This window comes from Thalassophryne amazonica, chromosome 23 (genome assembly GCF_902500255.1).
Source record: "Thalassophryne amazonica chromosome 23, fThaAma1.1, whole genome shotgun sequence".
Classification (NCBI taxonomy): Eukaryota; Metazoa; Chordata; class Actinopteri; order Batrachoidiformes; family Batrachoididae; genus Thalassophryne; species Thalassophryne amazonica.
This window is the reverse complement of record NC_047125.1, coordinates 29,742,107-29,755,059: the sequence shown is the minus strand read 5'-3', so window position 1 is coordinate 29,755,059 and position 12,953 is coordinate 29,742,107. Positions and strand designations below refer to the sequence as shown.

Here is a 12,953-nt window from a genome sequence, read left to right as displayed (position 1 = left end):
TTTAAGACACACTGACAACCAGTTTAAGAAATGGCGCTGTTAATTAAAACCTCTTAAATCAGTTTAAAAAGATTTTAAATGAGTTTGAAGCAGTTTCAAACCAGTTTAAACCAGTGTGTCCTTGGTGTCTAACAATTTAAGAGCATATTCAATTTATTTTTGCAAGTTTAAACATTACACTTGTGTTTAGCGCTGATTAAAGATGATAAATAATATGTCTGCTTTAAGCAGGTTTGAACCGGTTTGAAAGCAGTTTAAACCAGTGTACGTTTATGTCAGACAGGTAAAAACTACATCGTCTCAAATAAAACTAATCTCCTTCGGTTTGAGAAGCTCGATCGAGTAAGAAGAGCCGTTTTATTTTGATGAGTGACTTTAATTAAGGGTGTAATCGGTAGAGAGCTTCATTAAGAGGAGCACCGAGCTCCGGCATGATGAGCCGTGTGTCAAAGCTTTGAAGCGGGGACGTGATTGACATGTGGTGGCCCCGCCTCCGCCGACGCTGCGGTGCGCTGCAGATTTTGAAGCGCAGCAGCCGGAGAGCGCAGCAGCGACTTCAGCGCTGCCACTTTGGTGAGTTGGTCAACTTCTCATTTGACTTGTTATGAAATAAGGCGGCGGGACGGAGCCGCGCGGGGCAGAGGGGCTTCGTGTGTGGCTGTTTTTTGGGGCGCTTCATGTGTGGCTGTTTTTTGGGGCGCTTCATGTGTGGCTGTTTTTTGGGGCGCTTCATGTGTGTCTCCGCCTGTCGCAGGAGCTTCGGTCGATGAGAGAAGCTTTGCTGGTGGAGACGAGTGAAGCAGCGAGTCTGGACCTGCGGTTCTCCCGCTGCCTGAAATGAAGTTCCTGTAAGCTTTATTTATTTATTTATTTATTTAAAAGGAACCTAACCGACCTAAAGTTAAAATTGTTCGGACGCTAACCTTTGTGTTAATCGCCTGTATTTGTACTTTTTTCTGTTTTTTTTTATCAGGATTTGTCTGGCGGCGGTCGCCGTGGCCGTGGGATGTGCACGCGCTGTAAGTCCAATTTGTTTACGTTGCAGGTGAAGTGTCTCGCGCCACTCGGTTTACTATTTACCGCACCGATTGATTTTTTTATTTTTAACACACCGAAAATACTGTACGTTAAAATGACTTTGCAGCCGTCTCGTCCTGACCAATCACTGGTTTATGCTAGCTTAAAATGAGCGTTTTTTTTAAACTTTTTTATTTACTCCCTTAAAATATAAGTGAAAGTGCAGCTTTTATAACGTAATTTTTATTGAAATAATTTTTTCTCCCATTTGCTTATGCTCTGAACAGCCTTTCAAACAAGATTTTGCACTTAAGGGAGGGTGATTACTTCATATTTGAGAGAAGGATCAGGTTTATTTGCATTCAAGCCCCGCCCCTCATGAATATTAATATAGGGTATTATCGCTTACAGTACCACACCCATTCACAACTTCATCTGTCACAGATTGTAAACCACTTATTCCCAATATTTATTTAGTGATTGAGTCTGCTTATTTTATTTTGTATATTTAATTAAATTATGTTTTTTTAAGAGGCTGAGTGCATCTGAAGTACAGATGTCAAAACAGTACAATGGATAATGTTTTTAACATTTCAGTGGGGTCATGTGGTGCAGCCATTTAATATGGAATAAAACAATCAGCAGATGTACATTATTTTTCCTTTTTTTGCGGGAGTGGAGGTGTAAATTATCTATTTGCATAACCATAGATGCCAGGTTTCTGCAAATTCCACAATTTTCTGCCAGTTTTTCATCTTTATTGCTTTCATCTATCTACCATCTATCTACCTCATAAAATCCTCTTGTAAACATTCTTCAGAATTTGTATAAGCACTAATAAGTTAAGCATGACAGATTTAAGCACTATTACGCCAAACTCCTCATTTGAAATGTATTTTTTTATTTAAACTGCAAAAGCCGCAGTTGATGTTAGGCTGTCGGTTTAAAGAGCTTCATTTTATCCTAACGTGCACATCTGTCCAGTACTTAAATGAATACCAATAGATTTAGGTTGTTACTTTATAATCCAGTGATGTTCTTAATTTTATGATACAGTGTGCTTCAAATCTGATTCTGTATATCTTACTTTGGTTACTTCAGCTCAGATTTGTCACAATACAGTGTTTTTGTTATTTTTAATTTTTTTCAATCTGTTAGGAGATTGTTTTATTTTTCCCCCACTTCAATATTTCTGACATGGATGTAATTAATTCTCTGGATGCACTACAATCTCCCTGTTACCATATATTCTTATATTTCAGGAAAACTGTCAGCTTTTTTTACTTTAAAATTTGAAATAAGCAAAAAGCATGGACCCATATGATAGGAAAGCATATGAATTTTGACCTTGATTTTATATATTGGCAGTATTTGTGTTTATTTTGGAAATAATTTGCACCTTAATTGATCTGGAGTGCCAAAACACCAGCACATCCAATAATATGTCCATTGTAGAATTACATGGTGAATTCAAAGTCAAAGATCATTGTCAATTTTGAAAGCCAGCTCCAGAGGTGGGATGAAGGAATGCCCCTGTTGCTACTGGCCGATCCGTCAGGAGTGTGCCAGTTAACACTGACCCGAGCCATGTTAGCTATATGGGATGGAATCATCTGAATGTCATCCAGGTACATCACAGTCCAACATTAAAGCACAATTTGCAGAGAGAGCTGGTTTTCCTGATGTAATTGGAGCTATTGACTGCACACATGTTGCTATGAAGGCGCCATCACATGAGTAATTTCTTTTTGTTAATAGGACATCCATTCCATCAATGTTCAAATCATATGTGATGTGCAGGTGGATTGGGTTGGGTTGGGAACAGGCAAGCTGGCACGGTGCATGATGGGTGGCTGCTTGGTGAGTAAATAGTTGTAATTGTTCCGAAACCAGCACGAGCACATTTGGGCATATGCTCATTCAAATATGTTTTTTGTTATTATAATTTTTGTTGTTGTTGTTTCATTCTTGCTTGCCTCTACTGGTGGTTGGCTCTCACTGCGGTATTGTATCACTTCCTGTTCCGGAGCACAGCGGTGTTTTTCTGTATCTGTTAGCTGTTTAATCTGCGCAGTTAGATTGATCTAGTTATCTAGATTACGATTTGTTTCCCAGTGTAATCTTTACGTTCCTTAACTAAAGCACTCCTTCTGCTGAATCACCTCTAAATTATTTACACATTATTCACTTTGCGTGTTTTTAGGAATCCGCTAGCTTAGCGTAGCTACTAGCTCTTAGCTTGATTTAGCATGGCGGCTTCTCCTGTCTCTCCCGCACTTTTCTGCTCTGGGTGTGAAATGTTTAGTTATTCCTCGGCCTCCTTTAGCAGTAACGGTACTTGTAATAAGTGTAGCTTATTCGTAGCTTTGGAGGCCAGGCTGGGCAAATTGGAGACTCGGCTCCGCACCGTGGAAAATTCTACAGCTAGCCAGGCCCCTGTAGTCGGTGCGGACCAAGGTAGCTTAGCCGCCGTTAGTTACCCCCTGGCAGATCCCGAGCAGCCGGGAAAGCAGGCTGACTGGGTGACTGTGAGGAGGAAGCGTAGCCCTAAACAGAAGCCCCGTGTACACCGCCAACCCTTTCACATTTCTAACCGTTTTTCCCCACTCGACGACACACCCGCCGAGGATCAAACTCTGGTTATTGGCGACTCTGTTTTGCGAAATGTGAAGTTAGCGACACCAGCAACCATAGTCAATTGTCTTCCGGGGGCCAGAGCAGGCGACATTGAAGGAAATTTGAAACTGCTGGCTAAGGCTAAGCGTAAACTTGGTAAGATTGTAATTCACGTCGGCAGTAATGACACCCGGTTACGCCAATCGGAGGTCACTAAAATTAACATTGAATCGGTGTGTAACTTTGCAAAAACAATGTCGGACTCTGTAGTTTTCGCTGGGCCCCTCCCCAATCGGACCGGGAGTGACATGTTTAGCCGCATGTTCTCCTTGAATTGTTGGCTGTCTGAGTGGTGTCCAAAAAATGAGGTGGGCTTCATAGATAATTGGCAAAGCTTCTGGGGAAAACGTGGTCTTGTTAGGAGAGACGGCATCCATCCCACTTTGGATGGAGCAGCTCTCATTTCTAGAAATCTGGCCAATTTTCTTAAATCCTCCAAACCGTGACTATCCAGGGTTGGGACCAGGAAGCAGAGTTGTAGTCTTACACACCTCTCTGCAGCTTCTCTCCCCCTGCCATCCCCTCATTACACCATCCCCGTAGAGACGGTGCCTGCTCCCAGACTACCAATAACCAGCAAAAATCTATTTAAGCATAAACATTCAAAAAGAAAAAATAATATAGCACCTTCAACTGCACCACAGACTAAAACAGTTAAATGTGGTCTATTAAACATTAGGTCTCTCTCTTCTAAGTCCCTGTTGGTAAATGATATAATAATTGATCAACATATTGATTTATTCTGCCTTACAGAAACCTGGTTACAGCAGGATGAATATGTTAGTTTAAATGAGTCAACACCCCCGAGTCACACTAACTGTCAGAATGCTCGTAGCACGGGCCGGGGCGGAGGATTAGCAGCAATCTTCCATTCCAGCTTATTAATTAATCAAAAACCCAGACAGAGCTTTAATTCATTTGAAAGCTTGACTCTTAGTCTTGTCCATCCAAATTGGAAGTCCCAAAAACCAGTTTTATTTGTTATTATCTATCGTCCACCTGGTCGTTACTGTGAGTTTCTCTGTGAATTTTCAGACCTTTTGTCTGACTTAGTGCTTAGCTCAGATAAGATAATTATAGTGGGCGATTTTAACATCCACACAGATGCTGAGAATGACAGCCTCAACACTGCATTTAATCTATTATTAGACTCTATTGGCTTTGCTCAAAAAGTAAATGAGTCCACCCACCACTTTAATCATATCTTAGATCTTGTTCTGACTTATGGTATGGAAATAGAAGACTTAACAGTATTCCCTGAAAACTCCCTTCTGTCTGATCATTTCTTAATAACATTTACATTTACTCTGATGGACTACCCAGCAGTGGGGAATAAGTTTCATTACACTAGAAGTCTTTCAGAAAGCGCTGTAACTAGGTTTAAGGATATGATTCCTTCTTTATGTTCTCTAATGCCATATACCAACACAGTGCAGAGTAGCTACCTAAACTCTGTAAGTGAGATAGAGTATCTCGTCAATAGTTTTACATCCTCATTGAAGACAACTTTGGATGCTGTAGCTCCTCTAAAAAAGAGAGCTTTAAATCAGAAGTGCCTGACTCCGTGGTATAACTCACAAACTCGTAGCTTAAAGCAGATAACCCGTAAGTTGGAGAGGAAATGGCGTCTCACTAATTTAGAAGATCTTCACTTAGCCTGGAAAAAGAGTCTGTTGCTCTATAAAAAAGCCCTCCGTAAAGCTAGGACATCTTTCTACTCATCACTAATTGAAGAAAATAAGAACAACCCCAGGTTTCTTTTCAGCACTGTAGCCAGGCTGACAAAGAGTCAGAGCTCTATTGAGCTGAGTATTCCATTAACTTTAACTAGTAATGACTTCATGACTTTCTTTGCTAACAAAATTTTAACTATTAGAGAAAAAATTACTCATAACCATCCCAAAGACGTATCTATATCTTTGGCTGCTTTCAGTGATGCCGGTATTTGGTTAGACTCTTTCTCTCCGATTGTTCTGTCTGAGTTATTTTCATTAGTTACTTCATCCAAACCATCAACATGTTTATTAGACCACATTCCTACCAGGCTGCTCAAGGAAGCCCTACCATTATTTAATGCTTCGATCTTAAATATGATCAATCTATCTTTGTTAGTTGGCTATGTACCACAGGCTTTTAAGGTGGCAGTAATTAAACCATTACTTAAAAAGCCATCACTTGACCCAGCTATCTTAGCTAATTATAGGCCAATCTCCAACCTTCCTTTTCTCTCAAAAATTCTTGAAAGCGTAGTTGTAAAACAGCTAACTGATCATCTGCAGAGGAATGGTCTATTTGAAGAGTTTCAGTCAGGTTTTAGTATTCATCATAGTACAGAAACAGCATTAGCGAAGGTTACAAATGATCTTCTTATGGCCTCGGACAGTGGACTCATCTCTGTGCTTGTTCTGTTAGACCTCAGTGCTGCTTTTGATACTGTTGACCATAAAATTTTATTACAGAGATTAGAGCATGCCATAGGTATTAAAGGCACTGCGCTGCGGTGGTTTGAATCATATTTGTCTAATAGATTACAATTTGTTCATGTAAATGGGGAATCTTCTTCACAGACTAAAGTTAATTATGGAGTTCCACAAGGTTCTGTGCTAGGACCAATTTTATTCACTTTATACATGCTTCCCTTAGGCAGTATTATTAGACGGTATTGCTTAAATTTTCATTGTTACGCAGATGATGCCCAGCTTTATCTATCCATGAAGCCAGAGGACACACACCAATTAGCTAAACTGCAGGATTGTCTTACAGACATAAAGACATGGATGACCTCTAATTTCCTGCTTTTAAACTCAGATAAAACTGAAGTTATTGTACTTGGCCCCACAAATCTTAGAAACATGGTGTCTAACCAGATCCTTACTCTGGATGGCATTACCCTGACCTCTAGTAATACTGTGAGAAATCTTGGAGTCATTTTTGATCAGGATATGTCATTCAATGCGCATATTAAACAAATATGTAGGACTGCTTTTTTGCATTTACGCAATATCTCTAAAATCAGAAAGGTCTTGTCTCAGAGTGATGCTGAAAAACTAATTCATGCATTTATTTCCTCTAGGCTGGACTATTGTAATTCATTATTATCAGGTTGTCCTAAAAGTTCCCTAAAAAGCCTTCAGTTAATTCAAAATGCTGCAGCTAGAGTACTGACGGGGACTAGAAGGAGAGAGCATATCTCACCCATATTGGCCTCTCTTCATTGGCTTCCTGTTAATTCTAGAATAGACACCCTCTCTACTTTTAAGATTAGGCTTAAAACTTTCCTTTTTGCTAAAGCTTATAGTTAGGGCTGGATCAGGTGACCCTGAACCATCCCTTAGTTATGCTGCTATAGACATAGACTGCTGGGGGGTTCCCATGATGCACTGTTTCTTTCTCTTTTTGCTCTGTATGCACCACTCTGCATTTAATCATTAGTGATCGATCTCTGCTCCCCTCCACAGCATGTCTTTTTCCTGGTTCTCTCCCTCAGCCCCAACCAGTCCCAGCAGAAGACTGCCCCTCCCTGAGCCTGGTTCTGCTGGAGGTTTCTTCCTGTTAAAAGGGAGTTTTTCCTTCCCACTGTAGCCAAGTGCTTGCTCACAGGGGGTCGTTTTGACCGTTGGGGTTTTACATAATTATTGTATGGCCTTGCCTTACAATATAAAGCGCCTTGGGGCAACTGTTTGTTGTGATTTGGCGCTATATAAAAAAATTGATTGATTGATTGATTGATGATGGTGGCTAGAGCTGCAGAGCTTCTTAACAGGCCCTCGATTGTCTCCCTGTGTTCAGTATTTGTCAGTAAAAGCGCGTGTAAAGTTGTGAATGTCAGACACTGTCAGCCTGCGGTGCATCTCATTTATTTTTAACTTCAGTGTCTGTGTGAATTTTTGGCCTCACACACGCGCACTCCCACACACTTCTTTTCCTTTTCATATTTATCTCGTTTGACAGGGTACCAAATAACCCTAACCTTAACCCTGGGTGTCTCCACCTCATTTTCATTCATCTGTAGCTCACACTCTGTATAATTTCTTTTCTTGATCATGTATAATGATCAGACAGAGAGGGGAATCCCAGATAAATAGCTCGAGGACAGGGAGGAGTTTGGTACTTCTGCATGTGAACTCAATTACACGTTAACTGGGATGTACTAAAGGAATGTGCTTGGATCCTTGCGTACGCACACTTTAATACATCAGAATTTTATGGTGCTTATGGCAGTTTCTGGGTTTTAGTGTACGCCATGTTTCAGTAGGAAATCCACTCAAGTCTTTGGACACAAGGCCCCAGGTCTCTAATTGCGTGTAAATTTCCCCCTTTAAACTTCCCTCTTTAAACTCATTCTTGGTAGTAATGTCCTCGGAAGAATTTCATATTACTTGTAGTATTTGAGAAAGAGAGAGGGCAATTATTGATTACAGGCAAAATGGACATTATGACAAACTGTACATTTATCAGAATAAGTGATCAAGATCGTTCTCTTTATTTACTTGTCGTGCATGTTGATGCATCAGGTTTGATCTCCAGGTCGGCTGACACTGCAATCTTATGACTCCTAAATTGCTTTGAAAGTCACCACTTAGCAGTGGCAGATATGTTCACATGTGCACATTTATCCAACTCATGATTGTGCAGAATTTGGTCAAATCCATCCTGATCCTCAGGTTTTAGCACCTTGAACCACAGGCGGACTCAAACCCACAACCCTGATGGTGCATTGTTCTACCAGTTGAATAAAGTTGTGAGCTGTGACACTGATGTTTAAAGTCTCAAAAGAAGTCAGCTGATGGAGCCCCATTGAGTTTAATCGACCCCCCCCCCCCCCGTTGTTTTGCATCGTGTGGGCGGGTGACCGGGTGAATGAATGAATGGATGAATGTGGGTTAGTGATGCCCTGTGTGAATGACAGATGGGTTTATTAGGTGGAAAACGTTATTTGCATTATTCTGTCCTTTGTAATTGCATGAACAAATATAACAATTTTATGCTGCTTTTATGCTAACACCATCGCTTTACACCCTGTGTCTTTCTTTGCACTTATATTACAAACTTGAAGGTTTTTCTTTTCTGAAAACACAAATCAGTAGATTAGTCATTGATAAGCATGACATAAAAAAGTGATTCTGTTTATCACATTTATTGTATTATGCTTTAGTCACCAGTTTCAAATATTATTGGTCTTCAAGTGTTTCTTATCTGATTATGTTCCGTTTGTCACTTATTGCTTATCAGTTAGTTCATTTTATTTATTGCAGTATTCTGTAGTCTCTGGTTTTGTCGTTCTGTTCATTTGTTTTCAGTGTAGTCTTAGTTATGTTGTCACCTCATTAGTGGTTATTGCATTTACTTTTATATTTAATCATTTTCAGTTCTGTTCTAGTTTTGATTATAATCATTGATCTTCTTGTTTCCCACGTTTTACTTTAGTCACATTATTTCCTAGTTTTCCCCCTTTGTTTTGTTCACGTTAATTATTGCACCTCACATTTTTGCACTGTTGGTTTTTCAGCCACTAGTTATCTTGCACCAGTTCACTTTGCTTTTGCCTCACTGCACTTTCTTGCACCTACCTTTGTCTTCCCCGGTCACGCCCCCTTCCAGCACCTTCCAGCACCTGCTCCTCATTTCTCACCCTGATTATTCCACTGGTATTTAAGCCCTCACAGTCTCACAGTCCCTCGCCAGATTGTTGATTTCGTGTCACTTTCCAGCCTCCTTCCCGTGCTTAGTTTTGTCCTATTTTGTTTGTCGGGATTTTGATCTTGCCTGTTTTTTTACCTCGAGTTTGTCTTGCCTCTGATATCCCAAACACTGTGTATTTTGACTACGCCTCAGCCTCTTGTCTGTCTGCTACCTCGGCCACACTGCTGGATCACATATGTACCGACCACCAGCCTGTTGTACCCATTAAACCTCTTTTGAACTCTACCAGTTGGGTGAGTGCGCAGTGGTGTCCATACCATTTGTGCCACACCTGACAGTACCCTTATTGTAAAGTTTTAACACAAACACAAACATTTTTTGTTGATGGGAGTCGTTTCTTTGTAGGCATGCTCTGATGACATTTTGACTTTTAGACATGAATCTTCTTGAAGGCAATGTTCCTTTAATGAAACAAAGCATGTCGTGTCTGGAGCTTCTGACTGGATTCCCCGGATGAGGGAGCAAAGCTAAAACGTGTGAAACACGGGGATACCACCTTCTGCACATTCAATGCCGAGGTGCCGAACAAAGAGTACTGTTGGAGGAAAATTTGGTGACATAAAGTGCACATCTGATTTGGGCTCTACTTTCTCCTCCCTCCCGCTGTTGAATTCCTCCGGAGCTTGGTCGGACTTGTCGGGATGTCTCCCGCTCCCTGCAGGTGTTACAGGCTGGAACATTCCACAAACGCTAAGTGAGGAGACTGATCACGGCTTGATTTGTGGTTGCCAGACCCTCCTCAACACCGACACCACCTTGGCCCCCGTCTCCCTCTTTTGACCTCCTTTTGCCACCCAGTTGTCTCACCTCTCTTTACCCGTGTTTCCGGTCAGTTTTTTTACTCTCGGTGCTGTTGAATTCTTCTGGATGTGCAGGTTGTTTTGTGATCTGTGGTCTATGCAACTTCTAGATCCACTTTTTAACTTGTAAAGTTTCTTAGACAGTAACCCGGAGCTGAAAAGAGTGAAAACTTTATTTTCTGCTGTCTGGATGTGAAATTATATATATATATACTGACTCAAAACATCTCAATCACCCCTTGTATCTCGAAATGATTTACTATTCAAGAGGCTCGTACATAGGTTACGGTCAATAAAAACAATTTTTCTGCTATATCTTGGCAGCCCATGGGGCTTGAGAGATGATCTAAAGTATATATTAATCAGCAAGATATTTGTGATTGATTAGTATATAAGTCATGTTTGTTTTGAGCATGTAGGATTCTGATACCTTTCATGTTTCTTAATGAAAATCTTCTGATATTAAGCAGGTTTCACAATGTAACATATTGAATTCGGTTAGTAGAATATACATTACTTTGAGATTTTCAAACATTTACACCGCCAGCTTCATAAACCCTTAATTTTAGGTTAATCAGTTTTAAGACTAGTTTGCTGGTTGAGAGAAAAAATGGCGACAAGCCCCCAAACCACATGATCGCCCTGCAGAGAAAGCTATGATCCACAATTTCTGACTTGACGCGTTGAAGGTATCGGATGTGTAGGCGTTTGTTTTTTTGTCTCAGTGTGTGCCTTACCTTCATGTGTAGAAGTGGCAGATGCATAAGATCTTTATGTAGGTTGTGCTCCCTGAAGGGTTTTTCCTGATAGGAAGGAGAAACAGTTATTTTGGTAGGAAGGATGAGATGATGTTTACAGAAACGCTCAGACGTTGTTTGGAAACGTCTCCGTGGAATGAATTCATAGAGATGGTATGCTGTTTGATCCGGTTGGGTCATAGTGCTCTGGCTCACTTTGTAGTCTGCGACATGCTGATGGCCTTCATCCTCCATCGTTTGGTCTCCGAGTTTATTTTCACTTACATTCATGTCAGTTTTCTTTCTTAGTCTTTGGCCATAATTCTGATTGCACTTTCTTTATAACTACTGATTGTTGATGGGTACAAAGCTTTTCTTCCCCCGCTAGTCCTTCTAGAAAGGCCAATTCCTTGAGGGCTGAAATTGGACTTCTTAAAATCATTGGCTTTTTAAAGTGAAATATCTGAATGCACCGATGATGATCCACCATCATTTTGATGAAGGGGAATCTGCAATGGAAGGAGTTCCAGAAAATTGCACAACTTGACAAGTATGGAAACATTTCATCTAATTTTGCTTGTGTAAGAGCTTCTCTTCAGTCTTCTCTCTCAGTAGGTTAATTTTCAGGGTAAATCCCTTGTGATTAAGTGCATTAGGAAACCTATAAAAGACAGCAGGTTTAATGTGCTGTTGAAAACCCCCTCTTGTTGCTCTCCCACAATCTCAGTTCAGACACTGCGACCTGTGTGGTGCACACATGCGTTTGTGCATGATTCTACATTCCCATAAAATAGTAGGTTCATGTGTGTGTTCACAGTGCAGGTGAGATGAAAGACATCTACAAACCTTTTCCCTACTGGGAAATACCCTCCACAAAAAAGGAAGAACTGAGGTTTTTTTTTGTTGGGTTTTTTTTTTTGTTTGTTTTTTTTGGCTATTTCATGCCTTTGCAGGGTACCTAATCAAATGTTATCTGTAATCTGAGGGCTAAAGTCCATGGAACCAAGCATCAACCCATGTAAACAGGGGCTGAAAAGTCATTGAAGTTTTTAATAAAATAGAGCTGATATAGAGTACAAGAAGAATCAAAGTACACACAGGCATCAAAGAACATTGTCAGGGATTTTTAAAATGAACTTTAACTAAAATAAAAAAATAAAATTTAATAACTTTTATAAACTTTTTTTTTAGTTGATCTCAATAAAAACATTCATTAATTAGAAATGTTTAGATAATTGATTGTTTGTTATCATGAAAAGATGTAAAATGTGTCACCTTCCAAAATGCTGTAATACCTGATGGCCATCAGGTATTGTGAAGACTTTCCGTCCGTCCATCCGTCTGCCTGTCTGTTCTCAGCATAAGTCCAGTCCTATTAGATTCTTCAAATTGACAGGGAACATTCTTGAGACACAGACCTTGGACAAGTTCAAAGATGGCTAACCTTGACCTATTTTAAGGGGTATTTTAAGAGGTTAAAATGTCACATTCTGTTTCAGTCTGTTCAGTTTGTTTTTTGAGTGACAGCCAATCAGAGTAGAGCTGCACTGTGACGTCAGCGGGAGGTCTGTCTAAAATCACTTCATTTTTCATTGTCTTTATATAACCTGCTGTCCATTCGGCTGCTCCCATTTCGTGTTTGGGGTCGCCACAGCGGATACAGCCAGATCCGCATTGGTAGTTGGCACAAGTTTTATGCCAGATGTCCTTTCTGACACAACTCCAGTTTTACTTGGAGAAACACACACAGCCGCTGGTGTTCCAAAGAGGTCTCCCATCCAACTACTAACCAGGTCCCACACTGCTTAGCCTCTGAGATCTGACGGGATCAGGCTTACACAGAGCAGATCGGCTGCCATGTTTTTATATAACCTGTTTCTCATATATTATGTAAAAGCTAGCGAGAAATAAACACATCTAAAACTGAAAATGCTGTTTTTGGAACCTAATAACCTCTGAATGTATTTACAAGACATTTCGTGGACGTTAGCATGGTGACATTACAGGCTGGTAGTTAGCT

The 12,953-nt window shown here is 40.4% G+C and overlaps 1 protein-coding gene across 4 annotated transcripts in view; it reads left to right on the top strand.

Annotated features, from left to right (window-relative positions):
• Positions 1–503: 503 nt before the first annotated feature.
• The window catches only part of col4a6 (collagen, type IV, alpha 6), a 134,867-nt gene continuing 122,417 nt past the window's right edge, over positions 504–12,953 (top strand). Inside the window, exons 1-3 of one of the 4 annotated variants that reach the window (XM_034164134.1) lie at positions 504–573; positions 755–848; positions 974–1,019. In XM_034164134.1, coding sequence (XP_034020025.1) covers positions 838–848; positions 974–1,019 — 57 coding nt within the window. In that variant the 5' untranslated portion in view covers positions 504–573; positions 755–837. Of the gene's footprint in view, positions 574–687; positions 849–973; positions 1,020–12,953 lie in introns of those variants that run through there. The other 3 variants (XM_034164131.1, XM_034164133.1, XM_034164132.1) reach the window with 3 other exon arrangements.